At 51.6% G+C, this 17,615-nt stretch overlaps 6 protein-coding genes across 6 annotated transcripts; 4 read left to right on the top strand and 2 right to left on the bottom strand.

Annotated features, from left to right (window-relative positions):
- Nucleotides 1–100: 100 nt before the first annotated feature.
- Nucleotides 101–1,207, top strand: FSUBG_9179 (uncharacterized protein; the record flags this gene model as incomplete). The annotated part of the gene is made up of 1 exon (XM_036687663.1): nt 101–1,207. One exon carries the CDS (start codon nt 101–103, stop codon nt 1,205–1,207), a length of 1,107 nt encoding a protein of 368 aa, XP_036535321.1.
- Nucleotides 1,208–1,428: 221 nt separating this feature from the next.
- Nucleotides 1,429–3,973, bottom strand: FSUBG_9178 (regulator Sip5; the record flags this gene model as incomplete). Its single annotated transcript, XM_036687662.1, has 2 exons — nt 1,429–3,546; nt 3,596–3,973. 2 exons carry the CDS (start codon nt 3,971–3,973, stop codon nt 1,429–1,431), a joined length of 2,496 nt encoding a protein of 831 aa, XP_036535320.1.
- A 1,572-nt stretch (nt 3,974–5,545) lies between these two features.
- Nucleotides 5,546–7,798, bottom strand: FSUBG_9177 (PRLI-interacting factor K; the record flags this gene model as incomplete). The annotated part of the gene is made up of 1 exon (XM_036687661.1): nt 5,546–7,798. The coding sequence occupies one exon, from the start codon at nt 7,796–7,798 to the stop codon at nt 5,546–5,548; it is 2,253 nt and encodes a 750-aa protein (XP_036535319.1).
- A 1,920-nt stretch (nt 7,799–9,718) lies between these two features.
- On the top strand, nt 9,719–11,227 carry FSUBG_9176 (uncharacterized protein; the record flags this gene model as incomplete). The annotated part of the gene is made up of 5 exons (XM_036687660.1): nt 9,719–10,038; nt 10,129–10,791; nt 10,973–11,065; nt 11,117–11,123; nt 11,174–11,227. 5 exons carry the CDS (start codon nt 9,719–9,721, stop codon nt 11,225–11,227), a joined length of 1,137 nt encoding a protein of 378 aa, XP_036535318.1.
- Nucleotides 11,228–12,269: 1,042 nt separating this feature from the next.
- Nucleotides 12,270–13,436, top strand: FSUBG_9175 (L-fucose dehydrogenase; the record flags this gene model as incomplete). Its single annotated transcript, XM_036687659.1, has 1 exon — nt 12,270–13,436. The coding sequence occupies one exon, from the start codon at nt 12,270–12,272 to the stop codon at nt 13,434–13,436; it is 1,167 nt and encodes a 388-aa protein (XP_036535317.1).
- Nucleotides 13,437–13,805: 369 nt separating this feature from the next.
- Nucleotides 13,806–17,337, top strand: FSUBG_9174 (beta-lactamase family; the record flags this gene model as incomplete). Its single annotated transcript, XM_036687658.1, has 6 exons — nt 13,806–14,316; nt 14,363–14,485; nt 14,533–14,788; nt 14,837–15,585; nt 15,954–16,391; nt 16,439–17,337. The coding sequence occupies 6 exons, from the start codon at nt 13,806–13,808 to the stop codon at nt 17,335–17,337; spliced, it is 2,976 nt and encodes a 991-aa protein (XP_036535316.1).
- Between the last annotated feature and the right edge of the window lie 278 nt (nt 17,338–17,615).

The following is a 17,615-nucleotide window of genomic DNA, read 5'->3' as shown; positions in this document are numbered from 1 at the left end:
AAAAAGAAGAACAACTAAACTAAACCCCTCCAACACCAGCAAAACTGTGACGCATCATCACCATCTACACATTCGCTTCCTCAGACTCTAGTCAGTCAATATGGCGCCCAACGATGAAGAGTCTCGCAAGGCCCTCGCGACGCTCATAGCAACAGCCACAACCCTCCTCGAACAACTCCAATCAACACTCACCACCATCCAACGCAACCCACAAACCCCAACAACACCCTCCTCCTCCTCCTCCTCCTCCGAAATAACCTCCATAAACGCCCTATCCCTCGCCCGCGACACATCCCTCCTCATCCGCGCCCACTCCACCAAAATCTCCCTCCTCATAATAAACGAGCCCTTCACCCCCAGCGCCATCAGCACCGTGATCCGCGAGCTCATAAAGGGCCCCATCCCCGGCCTCGCCACTGCCGCGCAAGCCTGCACTCCCGATCTCTACACCAGTGTCGTGCGGAAAGAGCTAGCGTACCGCTGCCAGAAAGTCCTCGTTGAGCTGTGGGGTTTGCTGAAGCGTGTTCCGGATGATGGCAAGGTTATACCTGCTATGGAGAGGAGTGGGAGCAAGGGGAGTCTGGTTTTGACGGGAAAGCTTTGGGATGCGTGTGATGAGGTTGTTAAGCTTGCGGATCTGGGGGTTGGTGGGTTTTATGTTAGGAAGGCGGAGGAGTGGAGGGATACGCTGAAGGATGTCATGGAGGAGTTGAAGGAGTGGGGAGAGGAGGAGGAGGATGATGAAGAGGATGTTGATGGTCTGGTCGATGATATGAACAACACCTCGCTCACGGATCAAGAAATGGTCGACGACCTCATGAACTCCTCCTCCGCCATCCCCAAATCCGACCCCGATAAGATCCGCCCCCGCCTCGACTCAACCCTCAAGCGTCTCCGAATGATCGTCCTTCTCTACCAAGCCATCTCCAAGCGCCGCTTCAAGAAGCTTCCCAAGGACACCACCACGGGCGACATCCCCTCCAAGCTGGACACAGCAGCGAGCGTTCTCGAGACATTACCGCATAAATTCGGGGATTTGGCCGGTGCGTTCTATGATCTTGATGCGGAAGAGATCGATGCACTCATGGAGGATTGTTTTGAGAGTGCGGTTGGTGTTAGTGAGGTTCTGAAGCTTGGGTGGGAGGGGGAGAGTGATGAGTTTAGTGAGTGGATGGAGAAGTTCAAGGTTGAAGTCAACAAGACATAGACGGGCCACGAAGTAAAGAATAAAACATTTGATACCAAGGCGAGCGATTGAGCATTGTGAAAATCCTCGTGGCATAGGTGTTACATGCCCGCTGACTGTATACCCTACTACACATGGTGCTCTTATACAAAGTACATTCCCTGACAACGCTTCTTCCGTCCGTCGTATGTTTAAAAGCCTATGCATCCCAAAATCCGTCTCTTCCATGACAAAAATCCCATCTAAACGTGTCTCTGTTCTGTAGCAGGTCGGCCCGTCACCGTTGTAAAGCCAGGATGTCCGAGTTGCTTAGCTTCATGTTCTGCCTCGTCCACAGGCGCAGGGGTTTCTGGTGTAATCATAACAGCCGGGGCAGCGAGAGAACTAGGAACAACTTCTGTCTTGGCAGTTGTCACACCTTCAACGTGCTCTGCCTCTGCGTCCTCCTTCTCATCCTCCTTCACTTGCGAGAGCGGTCGACCATGTGTGTCGTGAGACTCTCCCTCCTCGTCGCGGCGCATCTGGCCATTTTCGAGATCGGCGCCAACCATTTGGGCGAGACTGCTAAAGTTGAACATGGGCTCAGATCCAGCGCTTCCGCCGTCGCGTTCTCCGTCGTCACTGTAGGCACCGAGGCTCAGTCCACTAGACCGAGGACCCAAGTCGGCGCCCAGGTAGTCGGGTCCTGTGTATGTGCCAACAGGACTGTCGTTGACTGAAGACCCAACTGAGGAGGCATTGCTCATCTGCCTAAGATGTGATCCTCCACGCGAAGGTCCAGCGGGTAGTGGCAGAGAACTCGACGATGACGTTGGTCCAGCCTGGGTATCAATTGCGCCTCGATCCACCCCCTTACCTTTCCCAGGAGGCCCATCGTCCTTAGCTTTGGGTTCTGCTGGCGAATCCGGGGTGCTCGACGCTTGTGATGTCCTAGACATTGTAGCTTCTATACGGAGATTGCTGGCAGTACTATTGCCTCGTCGTCGACCCAGTCCCCCGAGTGACAAGCTACTAGCGCTCGCACCACTGGCACTTCCACTGTATGGATTTCCACCCTTCTTGGCGGCTTTGCGTTCCTCCTTCTCTCGTCTCTTAGTCTCCTTTCGAATAGCCTTTTCCTCCTTACGCTTGCGCTCTTCTTCGGAAGCAAGAGAAAGGCGAACAGCCTCCATAAACATCATCTCTTCAAGTTCGTCCATGCGACTCCTTCGTCCTGTACCGTTCCTCGAAGATCCTCTAGCTCCAGGTTCCGGTCCCTCGCTCGCGTCGTCCTGTGCACCATCTACTTGACCATGTCCACTGGGGCTGGGACTAGCATTTGAATCATTGTTTCCAGTGTTCCTTCGGCCAAATCGACTCGGGCGAAGAATCGATCTCTGTTCATTTCCGCCCATAAGGAATGCAGCTGTGTGAAGGGCGGTTGCTGCTGCAGCTCTTCGTGCTTGGTGGTTCCTCGCTGATGCGAGTTTCGCCGCCCAATCGGGACGCACGCGATCGGTGGTGATGACATTCGGCGCGTTCGCAGACAAACTATGTGCGCGTCGACGGCCGGGTATGGGTGGGGTCTGTAGTGTGCTGTTTAGTGAAGTCTGCGAAGACATGGCTGTGCCATGAGATGGGCCGCCCGAGTACGCAAGACCCCGGCGGAAGGGAGGAGGATCGTATGTGACGCCGAATTCGGGCTGTTGGCAGTAGGGGCATGCCGAGGGCTCCGAGATAAGCATCTCGGGCGGATCGTCCGGGTTAAGACCTTCATTGGGATCCCGGGCTTCACCGTTGGGGTGATGCTCAGGAAGGTGAGGATCAGTGCGCTTGATCTGAACAAAGCATTCGCTGCAGATATTCTGGTCACAGCACCTGGTGCGGTTCAAGTAAGGAGGATAAGTTAGGAAGCAAATTGGGCACTCCTCAGCATCTTTGTAAAGGAAAACCTCCATGGGTTGGCCGTTCACAAAGGGATCATGAGGGAGAGCAATCTCCTTGGGCGACAGATCGGTCGACGATGCATTTCGAGAACCACCGCTGAGTGCAGCAGCAAGAGCTTTGGCTCGAGGCTTAAATGGCGACTTGCTCACTCCTGGTGTCGACGGCGAAGGGAGACCGGATGGTGTGTTTGATCCACTGCGATCCGATGCGGCAGAAAGAGTCCTGGGTCCCATAGGCACCGTCAAGTTCTGGAGGTTCTGGCTCGAAGAAGATGGATTCTCTGCGGGAGGAGGCTGCGGGATGAGTTCTGGGTCGGGAGGCGCATCGGCGGGGGGGATAGGCAGGCCACGGGCAGCAGCGACGAGTTGATGCTCGGCCCAGCTCGAAGACCAATCATTGAGGCCTCGCCAGAATGGCGCAAGCTTCCTCTCTATCTGGGTGATGTCAGCTTACCGATAAGAACAACAGAAACAAAGAACGCACCTGTAACTGCCTCACGACAGGCTTGCTAAAGTCCTCAGTACCAGTGTAGGTGCCCAACGTCACCAGATAACCTCCATCAACGTGCTCTTCGCGCATACTCCTCTCCCGTTCCTTCGCCCGAGCCACGCGCTCCCTTTCCAACCTCCTCGCCTCGCGCTCCTGCTTTGTTTCGCGACGCTCAAAGGGAACATCTGGTTGCTCACGATTGCGGGAGGAACTGGGACCGATACCAAAGATGTTTATCTCTGCTCTGCTCATTCGTCGGTTCGATCTCGAGTTGGCGGTTTGTAAATGCTCGCGTACTGAAGGGTCGCCGGGACCTGCATATTGACGAGGATCGCCCTCGGGACGAGACTCTTTTGTGTTGGAGTTACCCATGGTGAAGATGTGAAGGAGAAGGCGAGGAGAGCAGCTGGGTTATGTGGCGCGATGGCGCACTTGGGCTTGGTCTTATCTGGCGTGGACCAGGGCAGGGGTGTAGTCGTCAACGATGGTCGTGAGGAAAAGAGAGAGAAAGCAGTTGTAGAGGAGATGAAGTTTGAGGTTTGAGTTGTGCTGTGCTTTGTCGTGTTGAGCGATATCGAGTGAGACAAAGGCAAGGAGCAAGCTTGTCTCGATAGGAAGAGTTACCGAATGTCCCGCGATGGGTTGGGATGGGGATTGGAGCTGATGCAGATGGGGACACGATAGAATGGGGGAGGGGCCGGGCGTCAGACGACGGGGGTCACCACAGAGGGCATCTCGCTTGGGCCGATAGTGTATGGAGAAGGTGGTATTGACAGCCTGGGGTACCAGTAATACTGTCCTGTAGCTCAGGTGTTTTGATGCGTGATCAAAGAAAAGTTGTTGGAGTTTTTGAAAGGATGAGGGTGGAGCGATAACGGACGTTTGTTGGTTGTTGATGAATCAAATCAATTGAGGTCGCCCGAGGGTTGGGTTGGGGGGAGGAGGCAGCCTGTAACAACGGCCGAAGGGTGCTGAAGCTAAAAGCCTAGAACAGCTGGTGGTCCCTGCTCTTTTACTGTACTTCTGCTGGGCACAACCTAAGGTAAGTGTCTGGACCTGGTTTAGCTGAGATCGGATACTGGAGCCCGCGAGCCAGGCGGGCGGGTAAAATGGATGGTGAGAAAAAAGGTACCTTAGTCCGCGGGGTAGCGCGAAGCTATTCAGGAGAGACAATACCAAGAGAGGAAGTACAATAAGAGGAAGAACGAAATACAGATTTGTTGGTGTTGAAAAGATGGCAGGTTGATGACTGAGGAATCAAAGACTGACAACTCACTCGCTCAAGTTGGAGAACCTTCCAACCCTACAAGCGTCGTAAGCTATCCTGGCAGAGCCCATCCATCTCTTGGTTTGGTGTAAACCTTGAACATGGTGATATTTCCATGCCTGACCAGTAGATATCTTATCTCCTCACATGTATCTCTTGCGGATTGAGGCCCGCATCATCAGCTTAGTTACTACCAAATTTACCCTGGACTTGTGCTCTGTATTTTCTTTTCCTTTTTTTCTTTTTTCGTTTGTTTCGAGAGATCTGCGCATCAACGTCATGGACCGTCACTAGATTTGAAGATCCTTGAACCCAGAATGTCAAAAATCAAGAAACAAGCATTTTCTGTTTCACGTATGTTTTCTTGACTGAGACTTGACATGACTGATAAGTGTTTCGAGTTATGCATACAGTTACTCTGTAATTGTGATTTCATGGATTACAGTTATCATGGTGAGAATATCAGGCCATCGTCTGACCTCCGAATGATCCGGATGGCAATAGGAATGTAACTATACGTCGTCTTCAAATCCGTATTCGGCATCTCAGAAGCTTAGCCATGCGATCTAATCCATATTTATCATATTGTCAAAGTGCTTGTAGTCGTAGCGTAATCTATCCCGTCTATCTCTATCCCCAACACCACATCATCATAATCATCAAAGTATACAACAGCCTTACTTCGTAGGCGCCCAAGCCTGCAACCAATCCCTCATCCTCTCCAAACTCCCCTTCTCAGCCTCCGCCGCAGCAATGCACCACTCGACATCCCAAACCCCCTCCTCCGCCATCATCTCCGCCAACTTCCTCCCCCTCTGACTCCCCTCATCCGTGCAGAACCACAGCGGCGCATCCATGTTCATCACGTCGCCCAGCAGCGGCCTCACCAGCGGGAGAACCTCCCTCGCACTCGACGGTTTCGCCTCAAGACCTGCGTTTGCGCGACCAGTCTTGCACCATGGATTCGCGCAGTGAGACTTGCCACAGCCTGTCATGAGCTGCCTGAGATAGCAGCGCTCGATGCGGCGTTTGAGGGCTTTGCCTTCGGGGTCGTGCATGCTGACGTATAGGGGGCCGAAGCAGATTGAGCAGAGACCGATGGAGTTGGAGGCTTGGTCGGTGGAGGCGGTTTGGCGGACTTGGCCTCTTGATCCGACGCCGAACATTGTTCTTCCGCAGTTGGCGTTGCGGCAGATTGGTGGTTTTAGACGAGATACTTTGTCGAGTTCGTGGTGTTTGAGATGTGTCTCCATGTCTTTCAGACGAACAATCTTGTCGCAGAGGTGGCATTCTGTTGTCCGTGTGCCATCGGCAAGTTCATGAGCCGTCAACCCAGACAGAACAACCTCTGGGCTGGGATTGAAAGGATCGCCTTCTTGAGGAACCTCGAGATGACAGAACCTGCAGAGTATCAACTTCCCGGGACACACGCTCGTCTGATGCCTCGCCAAATCAGCCATCGAATTCGTCGAAAATTCGCAGTGTGGACATTGTCGCTCCGTGTGAAAGATATCGTCATGCTTCGCCTTACTCTCTGTCGAATTCCCAGAAGCACTGTCCTTTTCACAATGCCAATGCGCTTCCCACTCCGGAGAGCCCTTCTTGAACACAGATTTGCACTTGGGGCAGACAATGTTATTCCTCCGACAGAAGTTTTCGTGTAGAACCATCGTCCGCTTCGGAACGAATTGTAAACAGTTACTACACTGCTCCTCGTCGGGAGAGTGTTCTTGTTCACTGGCCCCATTGGAAAGCCCGTTCGCTCCGTCCTTGGCGTCTTGTAAGTCCACCTTGGCTCGTAGTGAGTACTGCAATGTCTTCGGCGACTCCTTAGCATCTGGATGTTTGTATCCTTGCACCGATATCGTGATCTGCTCCGCTCCCTCCATTTCCACATTCGTAGGACTTATCACAATCCTCTTGACCCCATCAACTGCCGGTGAAAAGTCCCCAAAAACATGAACACTTTCTCGTGGCAGCGCTCGTTGTCGCGAAGATTTCGGCGTAACAAATAAATCGAGCGCGTCTTCATCTTCATCGGTAGTAAGCTCAATCGCAAGAGGTTGTGATTTATTCCACGAGGGAAGCACGTAATCAACGTATTCACCCTCAAGAACCTGCCCCTCAACAGCCTTCCAGATATCAATCTCGCCGCCCGTAGAGCTTCCATCCGTAGTTCCTCTTTGCGCAGACATGATTCGTCTTAATGTTTCACGCGCTTGTTCCTCGTCCAAGGCTTCGATATCGACTTCGAGATCCGTGTCCACGACGCAGATGCCGTCTCCTTCGGGAGCGACCTTGTCCACGAGCAACTTGAACTCCTCCCCGCGGGCGCCTTTGACTGCCAGCATTGAACCTTTGCTTAGTGTTGTAAAATTCTCTCGTAATTGTCGCTCGAGTAGTGGTTTCCAGTCATCGGGGTTGTAGCCTGCTTCTAAAGGTCTGAGTCGAACGTACGTGCCCTTAGGAAGTTGCCGCGCCTCGACTTTGATCTGAATGCCGTCTAGGTCCATTTGTTCACTTTCCTGTGCTGTGTCCTGCTCCAGGTCTATCACCTCTTTCGGCGAAACACATTCATCCTCTTGAATGCCCAAAGCCTCCGTTAACCACGGACTCAACCCCAATGTTCCCTCGGACGCCGAAAACTCCCTGATACCTGCAAACACAGCATTCTTGTTCTTCGGATTGACGAGTCGGAATATTAAAGGATTCGGTAGTTGTTGTGCAGTATCAGCATCGCTCGAGGAATATGACCACGGATCTGATCGGGCTGTCGTCGTCGAAGGTCGAGATCGCGCGGCGGCTAGGAGTTGTTCCAGAGCAGATTGTGGAAGAAGAATCTTGTCGCCGCGGAGATTCTTGGCCGCTATCGCAGAGGGACTTATCACGGGTAATGCGCTCGACCAGCGCAGGGGTGCAGGCTCTTCCATGATTGGGCTGCAATGTGTAGAAGTTATGATGTGAGGGTCTACGATGATTTGGTGGGGGTTTGATAAGATGCAATTGCGTAGTGGCGATCAAGCACGAAAAGTCGCAGTCATAAAGTGACAAACAGAGATAGAAACGACAAGATCAATTAAAATTAGTATTATTTTTGCCTGAAATCCAAAATGTCGTCTATACTGACTGAATCACGAGAAATACACTCTCAGCGGCGATGCTCAGTCAGCTATTTCGGTGACGTTCTTCCAGCATCGTCCAGAAGCCAGACGCATCAACGAGCCTTACATAATCGGAAACCCGATCTCCGACGGACTAACAAAACACCGACACTTCGCTTTGACAAGTTGTTCATCTCGTACGCATTCGGTATCAGAGCTGTCATTAGATCTCGCAGATCCGTATTATGAGTTGACTCAAAGCACAGACAATGCCCAGGTCTTAATATCATGGTTAAAATTAGACTACAGACTATTCATCTCTCCCTGTTCGAAACATCCAAGTTTCCGTGCATCTCGCCTCACTATACACGTATGTAGCCAGCAATGTAATGTAATGTTTGCTGTTCAGTGGTGATCATCAGCGTCGCAACGTGGCTTGAACAAGACTACGCGTAATTCAAGCAGACGCGGCACAGAGAATATCACACAGCAGATCCGTCTTGGCAATCTGTATGGCCACAGCGTCGATCGAAACAAACATCTCTTCTTCTTCTCCTTTTGATTCACCGCTCTTACAAGTCCGCGACTGTGAGTGAAACAGAGTTGGTGTTTTGACCCCCACAGAATTTGGCTAAATGCAGCGCAACCTAACCCATCCATGATGGCTGAATTCAACGCGGTCATGATGAGAACCCCGGCAATGCATCCCCGGACCGACGAGATATACAGAGCTTGACACTAGCAATTCCAAGCTTTCTTTGAACTAATTGCCCTGAAAAGATATTCATTTCATCATTACTTAGCTAAGGTTTGTTATCTTGGCAATTTCGGACGCCGAAATGTAGGATCTGCAAAAGACCTGGTATGTTAATCAGGGTAGCTGTACACCTTCTCTCACATCCCAAATGTGACACAGCTCATTTTACCCGTCCAAGGGGGCTCTCTCTTTCGATATACGGCACACAGTTGAGAGAGGACCCCTACACGAACCTACCCATGCTCGCTCATTAGTTAGCTCCCGCCGCAAAGCTCAGCTATTGAATGGTGCGCCTCTCGAGATAAGATCCCCCAACCTTGGTCCTTTTGGTGATGCCATCTTGTCAAGATATCACCAGTCTGACCGATTCGTCTCTCTCTCTCACCTTGGAAGATGCATCCAATCCCCACATCGACTGCTCACACGGGCCGATCCCCCCTCCCTCACCTTCTGCCGTTATTCTGTATCCGGTCCAGCCGGAACGTTTTTTCATGAGTATCTTCGTTTGGTGTTGTTGAGAAAGGTCCCCCCACTTGATCATCCAAGCTTGTCAACTAACAAGCTTGTGTAATGTTATTTGTAGCTTGACTCACAAACGTGCAGCATGTCAAACCCTCCGAGCCACCTGAACTTGGCTCGCCAATCCAATCTCATCTCAGCCCATCTTTGCTATTATCCCGGGCCATGTCATGTCCCCATCCCACCCAAACGGTGCATACAGTATCTGAATCTCCCCCAGACCAAATCTGTTCCCAGTAAATCATTGCCGCTTTGGCCGCTGGCATGACACGGCCCATCCCTCATGTCTTGTCTCAACATGTGTACTCCGTATATAGCTAGCTACCAGTATATATCCTTCACCACCAACCCTCATGACTCCTCCTCTCTTTCTCTATCATTTTCCCCCTTATATCCCCCATTAGCCCTCCTTGCCAGTTGGGCTGCTTCATCATTGAATACCCAATCTTTTGTAATACTCATGCCAGCCTGACATGAGCCAAGTTATCGTCCACCACCAAACGCGCGCAGAGATCACTCAGATCCAAACAAAGGGCTTGACCCTCTTTGACACTCTATACAATTCTCTCGTCCTTCGTCACACTCTTCCCTACCTCCCCGTATCAGGTCTTTTGAACCTCGCCGCAACCTGTCGCGATATTCGCTACCTCCTCCACGAAACGCCCGGTGTCTTTCGTCACATCGACCTTACACGAGTCAAGACAGCGCATTGTGAAGACGCCCATAAAGAAACAGAGCGCAATCTTGCAGTCTGGCATAATGTCACTCTTTCTGACTACCTGACTGAAGATGAGTGAGTTCACCCATTGCTCATTATCCACTATACCCTTGTCCTCTGCGCTGCGACCACTTTAAAACGGCCATTAGCTTACAGGATCCATAGCTTCTACGCCGGGCCCTTGAGGGGCATCTTCTCTACCCTACGACAACGCGATATTCTTCGTGATGTCCAATCTCTAATCCTCGACGGACTCTCCGTCACAGCTGAGCTGTGCCATGAGATCATCAACGATCCGTCATACAGCGTGCGCATGCTCTCGATCCGCGGCGTCAATAACCTGAACCATGGCAAGCTTCGCGCAGCGCTAGCATACGCCTGTCGCAGCTCACGCCCAGAGAACACCCCACGACTCAAAGCAGTCTACGTCTTCGGCCCCATGCCCTGCGATGAAAATTCCCAGGACTCTGCCGATGCTTGGTGGTCTACAAAGGGCCGTGTCCTCAACAGCACCAGCGACATGGACGACTGGGCGCAGTGCCTGGTCGCCTGCCAGGGCCTAATCTCCTTCGACGCAGTGCTCTGCCAGGGTCCTCGCCACGCCAACTCACCGGCCTTCGGGTCCTGCAGCGTCTCCTCGCCGTGCAGCCCAGCGGTCGCTACGTTCTCCGTGGGTGGCTGCGCGGGCTGTGGCAAAGCGCCAGAGGGTGTCATGACGGCTAAGACACACTGCTCTTCGCTGCCGCTACTAGCTCCGCCGCCGATCCTCTCGTCATCCGTGCAGGCTGCCACGACACCGCGCCCGGGACATGAGGAGTTCGTACCGAGGTGTGCTGACTGCTTGAGAGATAGGTTCTGTGTTGCGTGTAACAAGTGGTGGTGTGAGACGTGTTATCACCCTTTTGGTGGTGATGATGTAAAGAGACATGTTTCGCGAAGCTGCTGGGAATGCGGCATCAATGTGCGCAACCTTTACTGTTACTGAAGATGGAAGCTAATTGGTATCTAGTGCAATGACTGTATTGAACGCACGCAAAAGTTTTGCAAAAAGTGCGGCGGCGGATACTGTCTCATTCACAATGAAGGATCATCAAGCGCCTTTGTGAGTCTCCCTAATCTACCACATGACAAAATTCTTACTGACGGTTTCTAGTGCGACTGTATGTTATTCTTATATCAAATCGTTTCAGTCATCTAACTTGCTTCACAGGGTGTTTCTGTCGAGGTCGCGGTCTCAGACGAGTCTGATGCACCACGCATATGACATGTGTCAACCAAGGGCCAGCCGCCAATGCAACCTCACATCTGATCATGGTACAGTAAATGACTTGGCGCATCTACAAGGTCTCTGGAATATGAAATGGAGTCCCCTGAAAGTGGACTGAGCGAGGCGTCATTATGAAGCGTATTCGGATTTTCCACTCTTGGTGTTTTTCTTTGCTGCTTGGTTTGGAGTTGGGGCGTAAAATATGGATTGTGATGAAACTCGACTCTTTTCAGAATACTCACCACTTCTTTGCTTCAATAATTGATAAGGACTGGCTCCTGGAATCATGCCACTTTTCCCGCTCCAATCTTGGATAAGTCGACTCAGCTGAGATATGGCACGATACCATCTCGAACCACTCACTGCACCCCAGTCCTCCCCGCTCGGAGACAAAGTAGATCCGATAGAAACAGGTAATGGAACGGGAATAGAACAAGTTAGTGAATCCACTCATTTTGGGGGTTTCATTTGGGGGTCACGATCTAATCTACCTTGGTTTATTATTATTCCAATGCTGATCGCGCACCTTAAAACTATCTCGCTCCCCTCTCTTCTATACCTCCATTTGAGCTATCAATCTCACATCGTGCGCGTTTGACAGGTCATATCCCTCAAATGGCGCAACCGAATGCGCAAATTACGTACTCGGTCCAATACTTCTCTTTCAGGCTTGGTCTTGTCGGTCCGTCGGGCGGGAAATTCCCTCTCTGTTGATAATGATTCATCATAGAGCGACACAGATACGCTCGCGATCGCGCTTGATGGCGGTAGATCGCTCGATTAGGGGCGACCCTTGAAATTACTAACGGACCCTTGATTTGTTTTCTTTTCTTCCTTTCGTGATAGATATCTTGGCCTCACAGAGAATCTCTTCTCTTCAGTGATTTTCGTCTTGTGATTCTGTGCTTTTTTATCAGATCCCGATAACGCCGAGCCCCTCCACTACCCGAAATCTCCCAACGCCGCAAAAACTAACGGACCCAAGATCCAATCCTCAAGCGCATTCTTTTCACTTCACGATAATATCTCATTCTTGATCATGGCTGACGAAAGAAAACCTCTCTCAGAGGTCATTCCTCCCCTCATCCTCGGAACCGCAACGTTCAACCACCAATACCATCCCGATCCAACTCGCATGCCCTATACCGACATCGTAGGCCGCGCCCTCGCCCACAACATCCTCGGCTTCGATACATCTCCCTATTACGGTCCCTCCGAGATCCTCCTCGGCGATGCGCTGCGGAAATTAACGCCTCCTCCGCCTCGGGAGAACTACTTCCTCATCACGAAAGCTGGGCGCATCGCGGGTGATGAGTTCGATTACTCCCCCGCCTGGATCCGATATAGTGTTTGTCGCAGTCTTGAACGGCTGGGCACTTCGTATCTTGATCTTGTGTACACGCACGATGTGGAGTTTGTTTCGTCCGAGGAGGTCCTTGCTGCTGTTACGGAGCTGCGAAGGTTGAGGGACCAGGGCCTCGTTCGCTATGTCGGAATCAGTGGATACCCAGTTGATACGCTTGCGTCGCTGGCGGAGATGATCTTGCGCGAGACAGGAGAGCCGTTGGACGCTGTTATGTCGTACAGCAACTTCTGCGTGCAGAACAGCCAGCTGGGAAACAAAGCATTGCTAGATCGCTTCCAAGCAGCAGGCGTAGACTGCGTGCCAAACGCCAGCATGCTCGGCATGGGACTGTTAACCACCCGCGGCATCGACAACAGCCCCATGCGCGCATGGCACCCCGCCCCAGAAGAGCTCCGCGACCTATGCGCCAAGCTCTCCAGCATCGCCCAAGACTCAGGCGAGCATCTCGAAGAAGTTGCTATCCGGTGGGCGCTCGAGAACTGGGCGCGCGTAGGCTCACGGTTCGGCACAAAGATCAATCCCAGCGACACAGGCCGTCTTGGTGTAAGCGTCATGGGAGTTTCCAGCGTAGACGAGCTTGAAGAAACATGGGCCCTGTGGACGAGCGTAGTAGGCCTCGTAGGCGATGAAGAAGCGACGCAGCGGAAAGTCAAGATTGAGAGTCTCGTGAGAGAAAAGATGTGGCCTGCGCTTGGGAAGTGGAAGGATTATGCGTGGGGGAGCGGCGGTCCTGAATTTGTGAATGCGAGACGGGTTGAGGATATGGGGGTTGTGCCGAGGGATGAGACGGCGGTGCGGTGGAGGTTGATACCCAGTGCCATGGACACACCCAAGATTTAGATGAGTATTATGAATAGATGATCGTATTCTGTTATAATGAGAGAAGCGAATGACCGAGTTGTTCTTGTGGTTGTGCAGGGCCAAGAGAATAATATGGAGATATGCATCGTATCTCGCATTCAACCATGCTTTAGCGCGACGCCGTCTTACAACTGCCGTGTCGATCATCTAGATCTTGACTCTGAGATTTCTGCATCGAATGACAATGGATCTTAACAGTCCCTTATTTCGTATTTCGTATTTTGGACGCGAATGGATATCGACGGACTTCATGGTGGGCGAAATTGACCGTATAAGAACTTTGTTTTCGTCGGAATGATGAATGGCTAGAGCTACATGAATAGCATTCTCTATTACAAGGCCCCAACCATGAAATTGTCATACTCAATCGTTTCAATTCTGCCTTTGGCGGCTCATTTCATTTCAGCAGAACTGAGATGTCGCCCAGAAGGCGCAGTTCTCCCAAGACCAACAGCCCTCACCAAGTCTCCAATCTTCACAGCTGCAGCCACCAACTTGACTGAGACTCTCAACGCAGCTCTCTCTGGCTCAATCACCGCAGGGTGGCCTACCAGCAATGTCTCCTTCTCACTTGCCGTCGTAAGCGCAGATCAGGACGACCCTGGTGTGCCGATATGGGAGTACCATCACCTCGCAGCCGCCAACACAAAGGGTACAAAGAGGCTGGACAGAGATTCTCAGTACTTAATTGGGTCTATAACAAAGGTTTTTACGGATTATTTGCTCTTGAAGAGCGGTATGGACCTTGATGCACCGGTTACGGAGTATCTTCCGGGACTTGATGGGAAGTCTAAGATTCGGTGGAGGGATGTGAGTTTGAGGATGTTGGCTTCGTACCTGGGTGGTACACCAGCGAACTGTAGGTTTCCTCTGCTACCTAAATACAGCGTATTAATTCGTTTTAGATGGGTTCTCGGACTTCTACTTACTGAAAGAAGTCTTCCTCGCGTATGGTTTTCCCCCGATTGACGACGATGACTATCCAACATGTGGTGTTATAGGTCTCAACAGGGGTTGTACAGGGCAAGGTACGGAGAAAACTCAAGGCAACGACACCTGTATTAATCATGTGCAGATATGCTTTCAGGAATGAGAGAATCTTACCCGCAGACCACTCCCAACGAAAGACCAGCGTACTCCAACATGGCATTTATCCTTCTCGGTATGGCTCTTGAGGAATATACCGGTAATACCTATGCACAGTTACTCGAAGAAGTTGTTTCATGTCCCTTGGATATGAAAGATACTTTCCCTTCACCTGGCGATGATGATAAAGCGGTAATTCCGCCTGGGGACAGCAGCTGGGGCTCAGACTACAAATTGAACACTCCGTAAGTTCATCATGCAAAAGCTGCTTTTCGAGTACTGACTGTCATCAGCGCAGGAGGGTTGGTCTCTTCCCTCTCTGATCTCTCCAAGTTCTCACATGCCCTGCTCTCAAGAACCTTGAACATGACCTCAACTGAGATCAACGGCTGGCTCAAGCCCAACGCCTTTGCCGGCAATGCATACACATTGACGGGCATGCCTTGGGAAATACTACGTCTATCAAACCTCACACCAGACCATCCCCATGCTGTTACTGTCTATGGTAAGAGTGGCGGTGCGCAGAACTACAGAAGTCAACTCAGCTTTGTTGATGACTACGGTTTGGCGATTATCATCTTGACAGCTGGTCCGATGAAGGCGGCGCCTATTCTTACAAATGCTATGCTTTCGACTTTTATTGACGTTGCGGATGAAGTATCGCGTGAGCAGGTAAAGAGATATGAGCAGAGGTATATGAGCGATCACCAAGATGATGTTCCGATTGAGGCAGCACTGGCGCAAGATAATGGCTTGATGATCTTGGCGTCACTTCATCGCAACGGTACAGACGTTCTTTCCAGTATTACAGATATCTGGGGTCTTACACTGGGTGATTTTCTTCCTGGGGTTGGACCCAAGATCCGAGTGTTTCCAAGTCAGCTTCGTAAGAATGCGACATTGGATGGGGAGACTGTTGTGAAGGAGGTGTGGCATTTGTGGCCTGATCTCAACTCGGGATTCGAAACAGGCCTTCCTGGAAATTGGATTGAAGAGATGAATTGTGTTGGGTGGTCGATTCAGGATTGGGTTCATTATGGTGGTGAGCCTCTGGATCGAGTGTTGGTTTATGTTGGTGAGGATGGAGATGTGAGAGGGTTTGAGGTGCCGTTTTTGCGATCGGGAATTCTGCATCCGATCTTAAATGACGAAAGGGCCTAGATAAGTAAGCATGTTTAGAATACCTTTTTCTAGGTCTATTTTAATATCTTTTATTAAAGTCTGATGTTTTCTTGCTCCCTGAGGGTTCCTAAGCCAAATCCCAGAGGGGTAGTGAGCTCCCTCACGCCAAGAGCAAGATGACCGCACATCATGATTTCAACTCATGATGGCTTACGTAACACCCCTCCCATCAAATCAATCCATCGCGTCCAACTCCAAAAACCCATCACCACCTCTCTCATCCCCCAGCTCCCACCATGGCCGGGCCACGCAAATCCAAACCCGCGCCCCCAAAAGGCCCATCAACAACCCTCGTCCTCGACAATGGCGCCTCCACCATAAAAGCCGGCCTCATCCACTCCTCTACGATCCCCTCCGAGCCCCGAATCATCCCCAACGTGATCGCCCGCGACCGCACGCGCAAAGTCTATGTCGCATCCGAGCTAGAAAAGTGTCGCGATTTCGGCGAGATACAGTTCAGACGGCCTGTGGAGAAGGGCTTCATCGTCAATTGGGAGGCGCAGAAGGAGATCTGGGATAGGGAGATTTTCGAGAGGGAGGAGCTTGAGCCTAAGGATGCGAGGCTGATACTCGCTGAGCCGCCGAATGGGCTGCCGATTCTGCAGGCGAATTGTGATCAGATTGTTTTTGAAGAGTATGGCTTTGCGAGTTATTATCGGGGCATAGGTAAGCTGTGCGATGTGTTGTTGGGGTTGGGATGCTGATTGCGACAGGCTCCACGTTTAATGCGTATCACGATGTGCAGAATATCTTTCGAACGCCGCAAGAGGCTCCTACGGTCGCTAATACCCCCGCCGAAGCCGTCATGGTCATCGATTCTGGATACTCGCATACAACCATCACACCAGTGCTTCGCGGCCAACCGTTGCAATCTGCGATCAAACGATTAGATGTCGGCGGCAAGGTTTTGACGAACTACCTCACACGATTGATCTCTCTGCGACACTTCGATATGCGAAACGACACTTACATCGTTAACGAGATGAAAGAGCTATCATGCTACGTCTCCGCCGACTTCAAGGCCGATCTCGAAAAGTCGTGGAAGGGGACAAGGGGCGAACGTCGACCAGATTATCTGTCCGGCGGCGGTATCGCCAAGGATTACATCCTGCCCGATTTCCACACCCGCTTCAAGGGAACTCTCGTCGACTACGATCCCGCGCGACACTCCAAAGCCCGAAAACTAGCAGCCCAATCCGAAGAAGACGCCCTGACCCTCCGTAACGAGCGCTTCGCCGTTCCCGAAATCCTCTTCAACCCCTCCGACGCCGGGATACGCCAACCCGGTCTCGCAGACCTCGTGTACGACTCCCTACAAGAACTGCCCATTGGACTCTGGCCTGCTCTGCTAGCCAACATTATTGTTGTTGGTGGGAACACACATTTTGATGGGTTTATTCAGAGGCTGCAGAAGGAGGTTGTGCAGAGGGTGCCGGATGATTGTATTGTTAGGGTTGCGAGGCCAGCGGATCCGGTGACGCATACCTGGTTTGGGGGTGCGAATCTGGCGTGTCATACGAATATTGAGGGGTTGGCTGTTACGAAGGCGGAGTATGAAGAGCATGGTGCTTCGTGGGTTGCGAAGAAGTTTGCTGCTGGGTTGGGGACGTGAGAGGACGGGGGGGTTGAGGATCTTCTATCAGAGTTGAGCAGTGGCCCTGCTTAGAGGTGCTCTCATCGTGCTTGGTGAGACACTTGCGCAGTTCTCTCACATCTTTGTTGGGAGAACTAGGCGATAGTCCTGCAGGCTGAGACTGGACTTCACATCAAACCGTGCTCATTACACTCCGCCCCGATTGTCAGCAGCACACCCATATCTCCATCTGACGCAAAGTCCAGGCTCAACTGAGTTTGCGATGACAATTGGAACAGGCTAGCTCTACACCCTAC

The sequence above is a fragment of the Fusarium subglutinans genome (genome assembly GCF_013396075.1).
Source record: "Fusarium subglutinans strain NRRL 66333 chromosome Unknown NRRL66333_c0000137, whole genome shotgun sequence".
Lineage (NCBI taxonomy): Eukaryota > Fungi > Ascomycota > Sordariomycetes > Hypocreales > Nectriaceae > Fusarium > Fusarium subglutinans.
Note: the sequence above shows the minus strand (reverse complement) of the source record. Positions and strands in the feature narration are given on the sequence as shown.